The sequence below is a fragment of the Lepidochelys olivacea genome (genome assembly GCF_965140295.1).
Source record: "Lepidochelys olivacea isolate rLepOli2 genome assembly, chromosome: 23".
Lineage (NCBI taxonomy): Eukaryota > Metazoa > Chordata > Testudines > Cheloniidae > Lepidochelys > Lepidochelys olivacea.
The window spans coordinates 1,732,296-1,745,800 of record NC_140433.1 but is presented as its reverse complement, the minus strand read 5'-3'; the positions used below and the strand labels follow the sequence as shown (position 1 = coordinate 1,745,800).

The following is a 13,505-nucleotide window of genomic DNA, read 5'->3' as shown; positions in this document are numbered from 1 at the left end:
CATGGAGTGAAGGGCAGACGTGGTTGTCTGGCTCCCTGCCCCCCAAAATGGACCCAGCTGAGGGGTCCTGTTCTCTGTACCTACAAGCTCTGTGTTAGACCATGTTCCTGTCGTCTAATAAACCTTCTGTTTTACTGGCTGGCTGAGAGTCCCGTCTGACTGCGGAGTTGGGGGGCAGGACCCTCTGGCTTCCTTAAGACCCAGCCTGGGCGGACTCGCTGTGGGAAGCGCACGGAGGGGCAGAGGATGCTGAATGCTCCGAGGCATGAGCTGTGTGTCCTGCAGACAGGCTGCTCACAGGAAGGAGACTTCCCCAGAGTCCTGACTGGCTTCATGGGGAGCAGTTCCAGAGCATCGCCTGGGGACTCCGTGACATCTCCCCACCCCTTAGGGGGCTGGTCTCCGGGCCCTGGTTCCGTGCTAAGCAGCCCCAGGCCTGGTGTGCACTGCAAGGAGAGACCTGAGGCACTGGAGGCCACTGGCTTTGGGGTGTCAATTCCCCTCTAAGTGATAGGAGCTGGGGGGCTCCACAGGAGTGGGTCACCCCCTAACTGCCCACAAGGGTGGCTTCTGGCTTCTGACCCACTAGCCCCAGCCCCTCCCAACCTCATGAATCGTGGTTGTGCCCTGCCGTCCCCATGCAGCAGGAACAGACTCAGCCCCTGTCGCCTCGCTATGGGTCTGTGAAGGGCTGAAATCTTGGCCGGTCCTGCTGGTTTGTGTCAGATGGAAAAAAACCCACCAGCGGCTCAGTTGCATTCCCCAGCCGTGAGGCTGTTGTCTTAGCAGGAAGGAATTTCCTGCCTCTTGACTTCGGTTATTTATTTTTTGGTCCTATTAATACGATCGCTATTTGCTTCCCCCAGTCTGTGGATTTCCAAGTTGTTTAGTTTTTCACGAAGATGACTGGGTCGTTGCAGCGGTGGCCTGGGACAGGAGAGAGCTGAGTTCAGCTGCTGGCTCTGGCCAGGCGCCCTTAGTGGTCTGGGGTGAGTCACTCCATGGCTGCATGCGTCAGGCTCTGCTCCCTGGGGCCAGACCCTTGGCCGTTTGCACCAGCTGGGAGCTGCGCTCAGGAGTGCTCTCCCCAGAGGAGGGGCAGCTGCAGGGCGTGCGCATGCTCTGCAGGGACCCCTCTAAGGGGTGGGGGGCAGGGGGGGCTTTCTCACCGTGTGGCACGCTTGGTCTTCGGCCTCTGGTGCTACCAGTTGATGCGGGTGTTTCTGCAATGGAGCGGGCTGGATCCTAAGAACTGGGCTGAGACCCTGCAAACTCATTCCTCCCGCCAGAGAGGGGGAATCTCTGCTCTCTCCTATAGGTCAGGTTCAGAGCCGCCCAATCAGCTGGAAGTCAGTGGAGTTGAGTGCAGCTGTGGCTCTGACCTCTCCTTATTAGAATAGCAGCTGACGGCTGCAAATGACATCAGGCCTTGTGCTGCGGATAGTAACCCTTCCCTTCTCTGTTTAAATGATCAGATCTGGGGGGCAGGAATTGTCTCTCTCTATGTGTCTCTGCAACACCTGACGCGATGGGGCCCTGATCTCGCTGGGGGTCTGGGCAGCGCCCGGCGCGACAGGGCCCTGATCTCGCTGGGGGTCTGGGCAGCGCCCGGCGCGACAGGGCCCCGATCTTGGTCTGGGCCTCCAGGTGCTATAATAATAAAAAAACATTTTTTGTACCTGTGTCATGCTGCACCGGGCAATCTGGGGAAGTGGGTGTGAAAAGCACAGACCAGGAGGTTTATCTAAGCGGCAGCACTGGGGAAAGAGGATGTCGGAGAGATTCGACATGTTTGCAATGAAATTAACAGCTCCCAAAAAGCAGAGGGTTTTCATCTCTGCTGCAGGGTTTTTCACCTTCCTCTCAAGTGACCTGTACTGGGCATTGCCAGAGAGGAGACCCTGAGGCGAAGGATTCCTGATGGATCCCCGTCATTCCTAGGTTTCATTTATAGTTTGTTAACAATGGCCTGGTTTCATGGGAATCCTGGGAGATGTTTTACATTCCCTCCACCAGCTGTGCAGTAAAAAACAATATTTATCTTTGGCTTTTTCTTAGCAAACACCTTGAATTTCACAATTTCCTTCCAGCAAAGAACAATTTTAGCAGTGAGGAATTTTCACAGAGAAACTGAGCACCCAGAGCAGAGCCCACAGAAGGCAGGACCCTCTGCAGCGCCAGGGCACTGGGTGCCGGGGCTGGGACACTGTCCCTCTCTAGGCGGTGCTGGTCACAGTCTGTCTGGACCTGGCGGCTTCTCTCCCTGTGGCCTCGCACCCCGTCGCCTTGACCGGCCTGCCCGTCGGGGATCTCTGATTGGTGATGTCATGGCGAGCGGTGCCCAGCCAGGGCAGGGCTGGTTTGGGGGCCCTTTTCCCCCCAGGGGGAATAGCGTTTTGTAGCAGCGCTAACAGCCCAGGGACTGGCTGCAGCCTCAGGGGGCTAAAGGCCCTAGAGCCAGGTGAAAAGGATGCATCGACTGGGGCCAGATCCCCTGATGGTGTGAACCACCTTTGCTCCAGTTCTATTTACACCCCTGTGGATCTGGCCCATGATACGCGCCCCCACCCCCCAGCTGGGGGACTGGGGGAGCGGCTGTCTGCATGAGCTGCGATTGGCCAGCAGGGATGAGATCCCTGGCCTTCCCCCAGCTGCTTTAGGGATTAGATTTGGCCTCTGATCAAGGCTCTTGGCAGCTGGCCGCCCCGGGCTCTTTCCTGGCTCGCCGGTCTGATGGATGGTTTGGTCCAGCATGAGCTCCTCCAGAATTCATCAGGGTTACCTAAGGAAATACGGTGAGCGCCCCCTCCCTTCCGCACCTCCAGCACCCTCCTCACCGCCGGCCCAGGGGGTCGGTCTGTCCCCGCTCCCAGTAGCTGCCTTGATTCCTGTTGCGATTTGTCTTCCCGTATCAAAAGCCTGGAATGAGAAGAAGCATCCGGACTGCAGTGAAACTGCTCTGGGATTCTGGGGGTGACTCTGGATTGACCCCCGGGGGGAGCTGAGCTCATAATCTGGCCCTGAGCCCATTGCTGTCAGGGGGTGACTCCAGATTTACCTGGGGGGAACAGATCAGGATCTGGCAGTTGCTGTGTGAATAGCACCCCAGGAGCAGCACCAATTCTGCAGTCCCAGCCCAGGGACTCTGGAGCTGTTGGCGGCAGTCATTAATTAGGCACCATTTGGGGAAGGAAGGAGAATCTCCAACCTAACCCATTAGTGACAGTGGGTATCCTGGCAAAATGTCACCCCTTGTTTGAATGGCCGGGTACCCTCAGGTCCGGTTCTACCCCCTTCCACTCAGCTGCCCCCTGATTCTAATCCCAGGCAGCCCAGAAGGGATTTCAGCTCCCAGCTTTCCCCCAATCCTCCCTTCGTTCAAACACCCCTGGCAGCTGGGCCAAGGCGCTGGTCCAAAGTCTGTGGGTTCCAATGGGGCTTTGGACCTGGCCCGAAAGCCTTTGGGAGCAGAGCCAGCTGGGGAACCCCCAGGATTTGTTCTCTGGACACTGGAAAATGTTTTTTCTTTTCCTCAGTGGTGACTTTGTGAAATCCAAACCCCTAAACGTTTTGAGCTTGAAAACCGCACTGGAAAAACGAACGTTTTCACAGAGTCTCGACCGTTTATATCAAAACTGACTTTTTTGCAACAAACCGAATCCTGAATTTTTAACTGAAAGCTATTTTTTAACCAAAAGCTTCTTTTTTTAAAACAAAAACATATTTTTCCCCAAATCCAAGCACTTTTACTGAATATTTTTTATTTTTCTTTGAAATGTCAATTCACGTTGTCCTCTGCCTGAGAAAGCCATTTGTGATCAAAAAATATTTTGATGAAAAACATTTTGACCAGCTCTAACTGGTAGGGATCACAGTTGTGGCAGACTTTGCAGGGTAAATGGCTTTGGCCTTTGGAAATTGAAATCAGTTCTTAATGAAATCAGGAGCCCAGCGAGTGGGCGAATGAAGACTTCAGCAGCACACGGAGGCATTCGCTCCCAACTGGCTCTGTCCACTGGCAAACCGGGCAGTTATTTTTTTTTCTACCAATCTCACCTGCCCCCAAAGGGTTACATTTTCTTCCGATGGCCTCAGCAATCCCCACTTGCTTCCCTTGTCTGAGTTGACCACAGGGATTTAGCATTGTCCCTCTGCTACCTGTGTCTGTGTGTCCCCCCACGTGGGCTGGGATTAGAACCGCCAACCCTTGATTGAATTCTAATCCCAAAATGGCCAACCAAATTTAATCAGGGGTTTAAATCTGCCTGGTGCCCGGCTCTGGGAAGCTGCAGCCCGTGACTCCAACCCCGCCAGGCTCCCGTGGGTTACGGCACCGCAGGAGAGTCACGGGGCAAGTGGCACCAAGGGCCCGGTGTTCAGAAAGCCGTCGGAACTTGTGTCAGGGTCCCCTACTGCCGCTTGCTGCGCTAAGTCTCCCCCCGGTGACCCCAACTCTCCCTTCAGCAGACCGGGGAACGGCAGCTCTTTAGAGGGGTGGGACCCAGGCCTGGATCAAAGACTCCTGTCAAGATCCATCAGCCTCCTTCAAACGCGGCTCCTGCACCGAAAGCCTGGACGCTGGCTAGGCCGCGGTTTGGGGGCAGGCCGGTCTCAGTGTCCCCTTCCGCTCCACCAGCCGTGCCACAAAATCCCCCGCGTTTCCCGCAGCGAGTTTTCCCGGCCGTCGGCTCTTGCTCTGGTTATGTCGGCGTCGCCGTCCCTGTGTATGTACCCACAGGCTGGGACGGAGTCCATAAGCCAAGCAGATGGTTTCACAGACCTCGACTCAGCCTCGCCCGGCTCTGAACCCCGTCCAATCTCCCAGCAAGCTTGCAGAAGTGCGTGCACCAGCAATGGGCTCACCAGCACTAATTACACCAGCGCTCGCACGATTGCTCTCGGCAGGGCCCCCTGCTGCTTTGTTATTGTAGGGTTGCTGATGAGCCCCATGGAGGTTGTACACTGAGGCGTCATTGGTCTGAGCACTGGGGATGTTTACACTGGTTTGGTGTTGTAGGACGTTTAAAAAATGTTGTCCCAGCCTCAGGGCTCCTCTAACTCATGCTCTATCCCCCCATGGGCCCTGGGGAGCAGGGACTAGCCCCAGCCACGCCCTCGATCCGTCCCCCATGGGCCCTGGGGAGCAGGGACTAGCCCCAGCCACGCCCTCGATCCGCCCCCCATGGGCCCTGGGGAGCAGGGACTAGCCCCAGCCACGCCCCCGATCCGCCCCCCATGGGCCCTGGGGAGCAGGGACTAGCCCCAGCCACGCCCCCGATCCGCCCCCCATGGGCCCTGGGGAGCAGGGACTAGCCCCAGCCACGCCCCCGATCCGCCCCCCATGGGCCCTGGGGAGCAGGGACTAGCCCCAGTCACGCCCCCGATCCGCCCCCCATGGGCCCTGGGGAGCAGGGACTAGCCCCAGCCACGCCCCCGATCCGCCCCCCATGGGCCCTGGGGAGCAGGGACTAGCCCCAGTCACGCCCCCGATCCGCCCCCCATGGGCCCTGGGGAGCAGGGACTAGCCCCAGCCACGCCCCCGATCCGCCCCCCATGGGCCCTGGGGAGCAGGGACTAGCCCCAGTCACGCCCCCGATCCGCCCCCCATGGGCCCTGGGGAGCAGGGACTAGCCCCAGCCACGCCCCCGATCCGCCCCCCATGGGCCCTGGGGAGCAGGGACTAGCCCCAGCCACGCCCCCGATCCGCCCCCCATGGGCCCTGGGGAGCAGGGACTAGCCCCAGTCACGCCCCCGATCCGCCCCCCATGGGCCCTGGGGAGCAGGGACTAGCCCCAGCCACGCCCCCGATCCGCCCCCCATGGGCCCTGGGGAGCAGGGACTAGCCCCAGCCACGCCCCCGATCCGCCCCCCATGGGCCCTGGGGAGCAGGGACTAGCCCCAGCCACGCCCCTGATCCGCCCCCCATGGGCCCTGGGGAGCAGGGACTAGCCCCAGCCACGCCCCCGATCCGCCCCCCATGGGCCCTGGGGAGCAGGGACTAGCCCCAGCCACGCCCCCGGTCCACCCCCCATGGGCCCTGGGGAGCAGGGACTAACCCCGGCCACGCCCCTGATCCGCCCCCCATGGGCCCTGGGGAGCAGGGACTAGCCCCAGCCACGCCCCCGATCCGCCCCCCAGGGGCCCTGAGGAGCAGGGACTAGCCCCAGCCACGCCCCTGATCCACCCCCCATGGGCCCTGGGGAGCAGGGACTAGCCCCAGCCACGCCCCTGATCCGCCCCCCATGGGCCCTGGGGAGCAGGGACTAGCCCCAGTCACGCCCCCAATCCGCCCTCCATGGGCCCTGGGGAGCAGGGACTAGCCCCAGCCACGCCCCCGATCCACCCCCCATGGGCCCTGGGGAGCAGGGACTAGCCCCAGCCACGCCCCTGATCCGCCCCCCATGGGCCCTGGGGAGCAGGGACTAGCCCCAGTCACGCCCCCAATCCGCCCTCCATGGGCCCTGGGGAGCAGGGACTAGCCCCAGTCACGCCCCCAATCCGCCCTCCATGGGCCCTGGGGAGCAGGGACTAGCCCCAGCCACGCCCCCGATCCGCCCCCCATGGGCCCTGGGGAGCAGGGACTAGCCCCAGCGCAGTGCGCCCCAGCCACGCCCCCGATCCGCCCCCTATGCCCGGGGTTGGGAGCAGGATGGGTGCCAGGCCCTTACGCCAGCTCCACTCTGGCCAGGGAGGCTCCTGTGTGGGGTGGGAGGGCTCTCAGACGGACAATCCTGCGCACTGTCCGGGGCTGGAGCAGCACAGAGGGGCCTGAGCATGACTGAGAGTCAGGCCCTGGGAGTCTCTCCCAGCTCCCTGCGGGTGGGGCTGGCTCTCCCGCCCAGGCTGAGCAGCTGGTGGGCCCAGGTTCAGCCCCCGGAGACTATTGTGCAGCGAGACGCTGGTGCCAGAGGAAGAGCAGTGGAGGGTCTAGTAGTGGGGTGCCAGCTGGGGACACAGGTTGGTTCTTGGCTCTGCCACAGACTCTCTACGTGGCCTTGGACAAGTCACTGAATCTCTGCCCCTGTGGGAAGAGAGTGGGGTCTGGTGGATTAGAGCAGGAGGGCTGGGTGCCAGGACTCCTGGGTTCTATTCCTGGCTCTGGGAGGGGAGTGGGGTCTGGTGGATTAGAGCAGGGGGGGCTGGGAGCCAGGACTCCTGGGTTCTATTCCTGGCTCTGGGAGGGGAGTGGGGTCTGGTGGATTAGAGCAGGGGGGGCTGAGAACTAGGACTCCTGGGTTCTATTCCTGGCTCTGGGAGGGGAGTGGGGTCTGGTGGATTAGAGCAGGGGGGCTGGGAGCCAGGACTCCTGGGTTCTTCCCCAGCTGTGAGATGGGGCTAATCCTTCCCTCGCAGCTGCCAGGCAGGATGATGAGCAGTTGGGACTTGGACTCACATGGCCCCTCTCTGCTTTGCAGGGGGCTTTCTCTTTAAGCAATGGAAGGAGAAGTTCCTCTTCCTCTCTTTGGACGGGAGCCTCCAGATCTGCCGTGATGCCCAGTCCCCGGCCGAGCTGGGCATCTCGCTCAGCACCAGCTGCCGGGCCATCCTGGAGGGCAGCGAGATCTGCGGCCTGCCCCGCCTGCCCCTGGGCGCCCAGCGGGGCAGCTGCTTAGGCCTCAGCCTCAGTGACGGGAAGTTCCTTCTGCTGCTGGCCCCGGACAACCAGGAATGCAGGTGAAGCCAGAGCTGCCCCAAGGGAGGCGTGCAGGGGGCCAGGGCACGGGCTGGGCTGGGCTGGGGGCAGTGAGGGTGCATGGGGAGAGCTGAAATCCGCACAGCTGCTGGGGGTGGCACCCCAGGGGGAGTGGCACTGGATGGCTCCCCGAACGGCTTGCCGCCTGCCTGGCTAGACCAGCTTTGCTGCTTGCTCCCTGGGAGAGAGTTCTGCCCGTGGCCCGGAGACGTAGTGGCATGTCCCAGGAGGAGGCCGCAGACAGGGGAAATGAGCCCTGCTCTCCTGGGCCCCAGACAGCAGGAGATGTGGAGCTGGCGAGGAGTGACCGGCTTGTTAGGCTGTCGGGGCTAATCAGGCTTTTCCCTTCTCTCCCTCCCCACCGCTGCAGACAGTGGCTCAACATCCTCCGCAAAGTCAAAGAAGTAAGTGGAATCAAAGTACGAAATACAGGGCCAGGTCCCCGGCTGCCATCAGTCACCGTAGCCAGGCTGCCCGCCATGCCAGCTCGCAGCAGCTAAGCATGTCGGCATCACCCTCACAGGGGCCATTGGGAAAGGAGGCAAAGGCACCAGTGGGCTTTCCGGCCCTGGCAGTTTCTCGGTGCCTTAGTGAACGGACTGAGGAGTGCCGGGAGGGCCAGGAAGCCGCTCCATTGTTGCAATTCACCAGTGCCCCATCCACCTCTTCTGTTCCGAGAGCAATTCTGGTTTGGACCTGGGGCTATTCTCGGTCTGATTCTCAGTCACAGCCAGGTCCTTCTGTGCCACTCTGGGGTGGGACCAGTTCCCTGTGACTCTCCCTCCCACCCCATGCAGGGATGGGGAGCTGAAAATGGGGCCCATTGTTTCCTTTTGCCCTATGGCCTCGGGCAGCTGCATTTTCACAAGTGGTCACTGGCTCTTGCTGCCAGCTTGAGATGCCTGGGGCCTGATTTCCAGGGTCGGGGGGGGATCATAGGTGCTCAGCACCTCTTGAGTAATCGGGCCCTTGGGTGAAACCCTGGCAGTCAATGGAAGTTTTGCACTTGACATCAGCCGGGCCAGGATGTCATCCACGGGTCCCGCCTCTGCCTTGGGTTGATCTCCCCACTTCGGATGGTCCATCCCACTGTCCCCACAGTGATGGTGTTTCCTCCCTCTGCACAGAGCTTCTCCCAAGGGTCCCCAGCGAGATGCAAGCTCCACATTGACTCTCCGTCTAGGAAATGCTGCTGGAAAGAAGGGGGAGGAGGTTCTCCTGGCACACAGAGCAGAGAAGGTACTGGGACCCGGTTCGGAGGGGCTCTGGCTTTCTTGGCTCTTTGTCTTGGTGCCAGAGACCTACCGTGATAGGCTTGTTCCCAGATTCCCTGTAACTGGATCTGGGGCACTCCCACCAGGACCCTGCTCCAGGTCCTGGAGGTAGGGTCTCCTGCTACAGTCTATTCCCCAGAACACTGCCCAGAAGAGACGAGACACTCGATCAGAGACGGCCCAATGCATGACTGTCCTCTACAGTCTGTCTCCCCGGAGCCTGCCCAAGGTCGTTTGAATGCGCTAGCGAACGGGGCTTCCACCCTCATCGCAGGGCAGCAGTTCCACAGCCTGCCACATCTCACTGCCAGGCAGTGCCCCTTGACCCTCAGCTTCACCCTGCTGGCTCCTTCTTGGGGTTCATACCCTGCTAACGCCTCTCGATGGCGCTCATGCCCTCCTTCGTCGCCGAGCTAGACTTCCTGGGCAAATTCCCTCCTGGGTTTAGCTCTCATTAATGGGCCCAGGTGGGGTTCTCTGGGCTGCATTACGCAGGAGGTCAGACCAGGTGAACACAGTGGTCCCCTCTGGCCTTGACATCTAGGAAGCGCCAAACTCCAGGATAGTTAAAAGCAGGAATGGATGTGGGTTCTTGCCACCTCATGAGCTTTGGGGCCTGGTTCTGATCCCACTCAGGCCTTGTCTACACACAGACTTGTGCTGGTTGAGTTAAACTGGTTCAGACCTCAGTGTAGATGCTCTGATTTTGGCGTAGCTTAGTCCTGTTCCTAATCAATTCAAAGTAAACCAAATTAAGCCTAGTGTAAAGGTGCGAAGTGAGAGCCTTTTGCACCAGAGTAATTTCACTGCTGTGTAGACACAACCCAGCGCAAATCAGGAGTTGCTGCACTATTGTTAGTATTACAGTAGGCCCTAAAGACTCCAACGGAGGCTTGGTCTCCACATAAAACAGGTTGACCTATCTACCTTGGTCAGGGGGGTGAAAAAATCCCCCCCTTGGTTGATATAATTACACCCACCCAGTCCCTAGTGTAGACACAGCGAGGTTACAGAAGAATGCTTGCATTGACTTAGCATGCAGGAACGTGGTGTTCCTACACTGACAGAAAACCCCTTCCGCCGGCAAAGGCCGCATCTACACTATGGGGTTATGCCAGGATAGCTCAGACCTGGGCCCCACTGTGTTGGGTGCTGCGCAGGTACAGAGACAGCCTCCACCCAAAGAGCTCACAGTCCCATCAGAGAAAGGAAGGCTCATTCTTCCCAGGGTACATAGATGGGGAAACCGAGGCACACAGAGATGTGGAAGTGACTGGGTCACTGGCAGAGCTGGGAATTGAACCAGGATCTCCTGAATCCCCATTCAGTGCATTAGAGCTGACAGAGAACTGGGCCCAGGGTTTGGCTGTGGGCGACTGACCCTCCTTCTCCCCCCACTTCTGCCCCAGCCACCAGGAGCAGCCTGTGCAAGGAGAACTGCTCACCCCGGTGCCTGCGCCACGGCTCCCAGATGCACGCGGGGGTGAAGGCCGCCTGCCTGCTGATGGGGGGAGCAGCAGCTGGCCCCACCATGGGCTACATGGTGACCTCGGCCACGGCCAGCCGGCCTGGGGAGATGCACCCCCCCGACTTCAAAGAACTGGGCTATCACCCGTCCGCCTGCGACTCTGAGGCCTCTCAGTATGAGACGCTGGATTACGAAGGGCTGGACCAGGACTTCGACGCGCTGGATTTCGGGGGGTTTGCCTTCTAGACACACACGATCCTCCCCCCAAGCCCCCAGATTTAAAGGGCTAAACAGAGACTGGGAGGGGATCTTGCTGCTGGCTTCTTTTCCTCAGAAACCAGCCACCTCCCAGGGCTCCCCCAGCCTTGCCCCTCACACCGCCCCCTTCCCAGCCAGAGGGTCAGGGTTTGAATCACGCCCTTCAGAGCCAGCAGCAGTTTTAGGCTGTTATCCTTTATGTGGAGCAGCCACGCGAGGCTTTGCAAGGCTGTTGCACAAAAGGATCTGCCCCCGGGGGGGCGGGTAGATCGGGGCTGGGGCTGGAGTGCAGCGTGCTGTGGCTATTCTCCATGTCCCAGGGCCTGTAAGGGGTTGGAGTGTGAGGTAGAGCAGCCGAGAGGCTGCTGTACCTGACACCAAGGGCTAGTCGAGGCCCGTAATACAGGGAGTGCAAAGAGGGTTGTAAAGCCTCTTTAACCCCAAAGGCGGAGCTGGGGTAAGTGAGAACCAGGCCCTTGGAGAGCAAAGCGAGGGTGAGAGGCTCCCATAACCCCCTGGTCAGTGCGTGCCCAGCTCCCAGAGGGCGTAAGTCTTTCCCAGGCCCCCCTGCAGAGGCTGGCGGTGCGCTCACGCTGTCAGCAGGCGTTCTCAAGGTCCCCGCGCACACCGAGCTGCCGGCTCAGAGAGGCAGCACATTACGCAGCCTTACACTGGTGTCCCAGGGGAGGGCAGGGAGGGGGGTGGGCTGGTTTTTAACAGGGGTATTTTCTCTTCTCCCAAGATGGGGGTTTGTTTGTTTGTTTGTTCTTCCATTTGTTGTTTTTTTAATCTCTCCCTCCACCGTGTCCGACTGTCCTCAACACTCAGGTTTCCCGTGTGCCCCTGCTGCCGTGGTTACTCGGGCATGACTCCTGCCCTTGGTTATGTCCCCTCCCCCCACTTGGGGTAACCCGTGGCAGGATCAGGCCCCCCGGAGTGTTCATTCTGCCATTCTTTTGCATTAAACTGTAGAAATCTCCTCCCGTCTCCCCGTGGTCTCTGCTCGGCCGGTCGGTCTGTCGGGGAGGGATGCAAACAGCGGCCCTGACAGGACCTTCTTACTGAGGAAGCTCTTTACAGGCGTGTGCTAATTACTCTTCAGCTCTCTAATGTGGGTCAACGCCCTGATTTTAAAGAGAGGGAAACTGAGGCATGGAAAGTCCCAAGTGATTTAGCAGCCGAAGGCCCTGGCACAATAGAAAGGGTCATGAAAGCTACACAGCCCCTTAGTAATGAGCGTGCTGCTGGATCAGGATCACGGGGCTGTATAGGGATAGTTGTTCCCATATGGGGTGTATAAGGTACCACTCTATGGTATAACTGTGTCCACACTGGGGCTTTTACTGGTGTAAGTATCTGGGTAAAAATCACTCCCCTAAAAGACAGTTATATCAGTGCACCCGTAAGCCCAAGCGTAGACCCAATTTCAGATGGGCCAGAGGCAGTTAGGAGCCAAGGTCTCATTGACTTTCAGTGCTATTTAGACTCCCAAGTCACCATGGAAAGTTGTACCTGGATTGACCCGCACCAGGTCACACAGCAGGTCAGTAGCCGAACTGGGACTAGAAGCCAGGTTTCCTGGCTGCCAGTCCGGGGCCTTAACAACTAGCCCACACAGCCTGCTGGGGCCCAGCTCCTGTGAGCTGGGTGAAGTGCAGGCTACGAACCGATAGAAATCCATGACAGGTCGGCACTAGCTGGCTTCAAACACTACATCTGCCGCTTTTCACCGGCCCTGCCATAGTGGTTCGGAACATGGCTCCATCTGGATTGGGATCCTGCTTCTAGCAGGGAACAAGACGTGGTTTTTCAGAGAGACCACTACTGTTCAAATGTGTACAAATCCAGGGGGACTCAGATAGAAATAGATGGGTTTGTTTGGGGACGGAGGAATGGATGGATGGCGTGACAGGGTCGGGCCGGATGGCTACAGGAGAATAATAGAAAGCAGATATATTAGCCCCAGGTTAAGTAGGTTCCCTTTCCCTGGGAAAGGTAACAGGGAATGTTCCAGAACAATCAGGAACCTTCTGAGACAATTAAGAGAGACAGGCTGATTAGAACACCTGCAGCCAATCAAGAAGCTGCTAGAATCAATTAAGGCAGGCTAATCATGGCACCTGGGTTTAAAAAGGAGCTCACTTCAGTTTGTGGCACGTGTGAGGAGCTGGGAGCAAGAAGCACTAGGAGCTGAGAGTGAGAACGCAGACTGTTGGAGGACTGAGGAGTACAAGCATTATCAGACATCAGGAGGAAGGTCCTATGGTGAGGATAAAGAAGGTGTTGGGAGGAGGCCATGGGGAAGTAGCCCAGGGAATTGTAGCTGTCACACAGCTGTTCCAGGAGGCACTCTAGACAGCTGCATTCCACAGGGCCCTGGGCTGGAACCCGGAGTAGAGGGCGGGCCCGGGTTCCCCCCAAATCCTCCACTCCTGGTCAGACACAAGAGGAGTCAACCTGGACTGTGGGTTCATGAAAATGGCCAAACTGAGGGCTGCCATGAAGCTCCAAGGCGAGCAAATCTGTCAATAAGCGCAAGACCCACCAAGGTAGAGGAGGAACTTTGTCACAACCAGATAGATGGGTGTGTCTGGGGATGGAGGAATGGATGGACTGATAGATGGGTGTGTCTGGGGACAGAGTAATGGATGGACCGATAGATGGGTGTGTCTGGGGACGGAGGAATGGATGGACCGATAGATGGGTGTGTCTGGGGACGGAGGAATGGATGGACCGATAGATGAGTGTGTCTGGGGACGGAGGAATGGATGGACCGATAGATGGGTGTGTCTGGGGATGGAGGAATGGATGG

At 58.9% G+C, this 13,505-nt stretch overlaps 1 protein-coding gene across 1 annotated transcript; it reads left to right on the top strand.

The window, feature by feature from the left end:
• The first annotated feature begins 2,725 nt into the window (after positions 1–2,725).
• LOC311511487 (uncharacterized protein) lies at positions 2,726–11,366 on the top strand. Its single transcript, XM_084612138.1, has 5 exons — positions 2,726–2,795; positions 7,416–7,674; positions 8,064–8,097; positions 8,821–8,932; positions 10,377–11,366. Exons 1-5 carry the CDS (start codon positions 2,738–2,740, stop codon positions 10,679–10,681), a joined length of 768 nt encoding a protein of 255 aa, XP_084468264.1. The 5' UTR covers positions 2,726–2,737; the 3' UTR covers positions 10,682–11,366.
• Positions 11,367–13,505: the final 2,139 nt, after the last annotated feature.

Excerpts from the sequence above, each read along its gene's own strand:
- LOC311511487 (XM_084612138.1), top strand. The coding sequence starts at position 2,738 with ATGGTTTGGTCCAGCATGAGCTCCTCCAGAATTCATCAGGGTTACCTA. Across the intron at positions 7,675-8,063 it reads CCGGACAACCAGGAATGCAG|ACAGTGGCTCAACATCCTCC; the intron begins GTGAAGCCAGAG and ends CCACCGCTGCAG. Across the intron at positions 8,933-10,376 it reads TGGCACACAGAGCAGAGAAG|CCACCAGGAGCAGCCTGTGC; the intron begins GTACTGGGACCC and ends CTTCTGCCCCAG.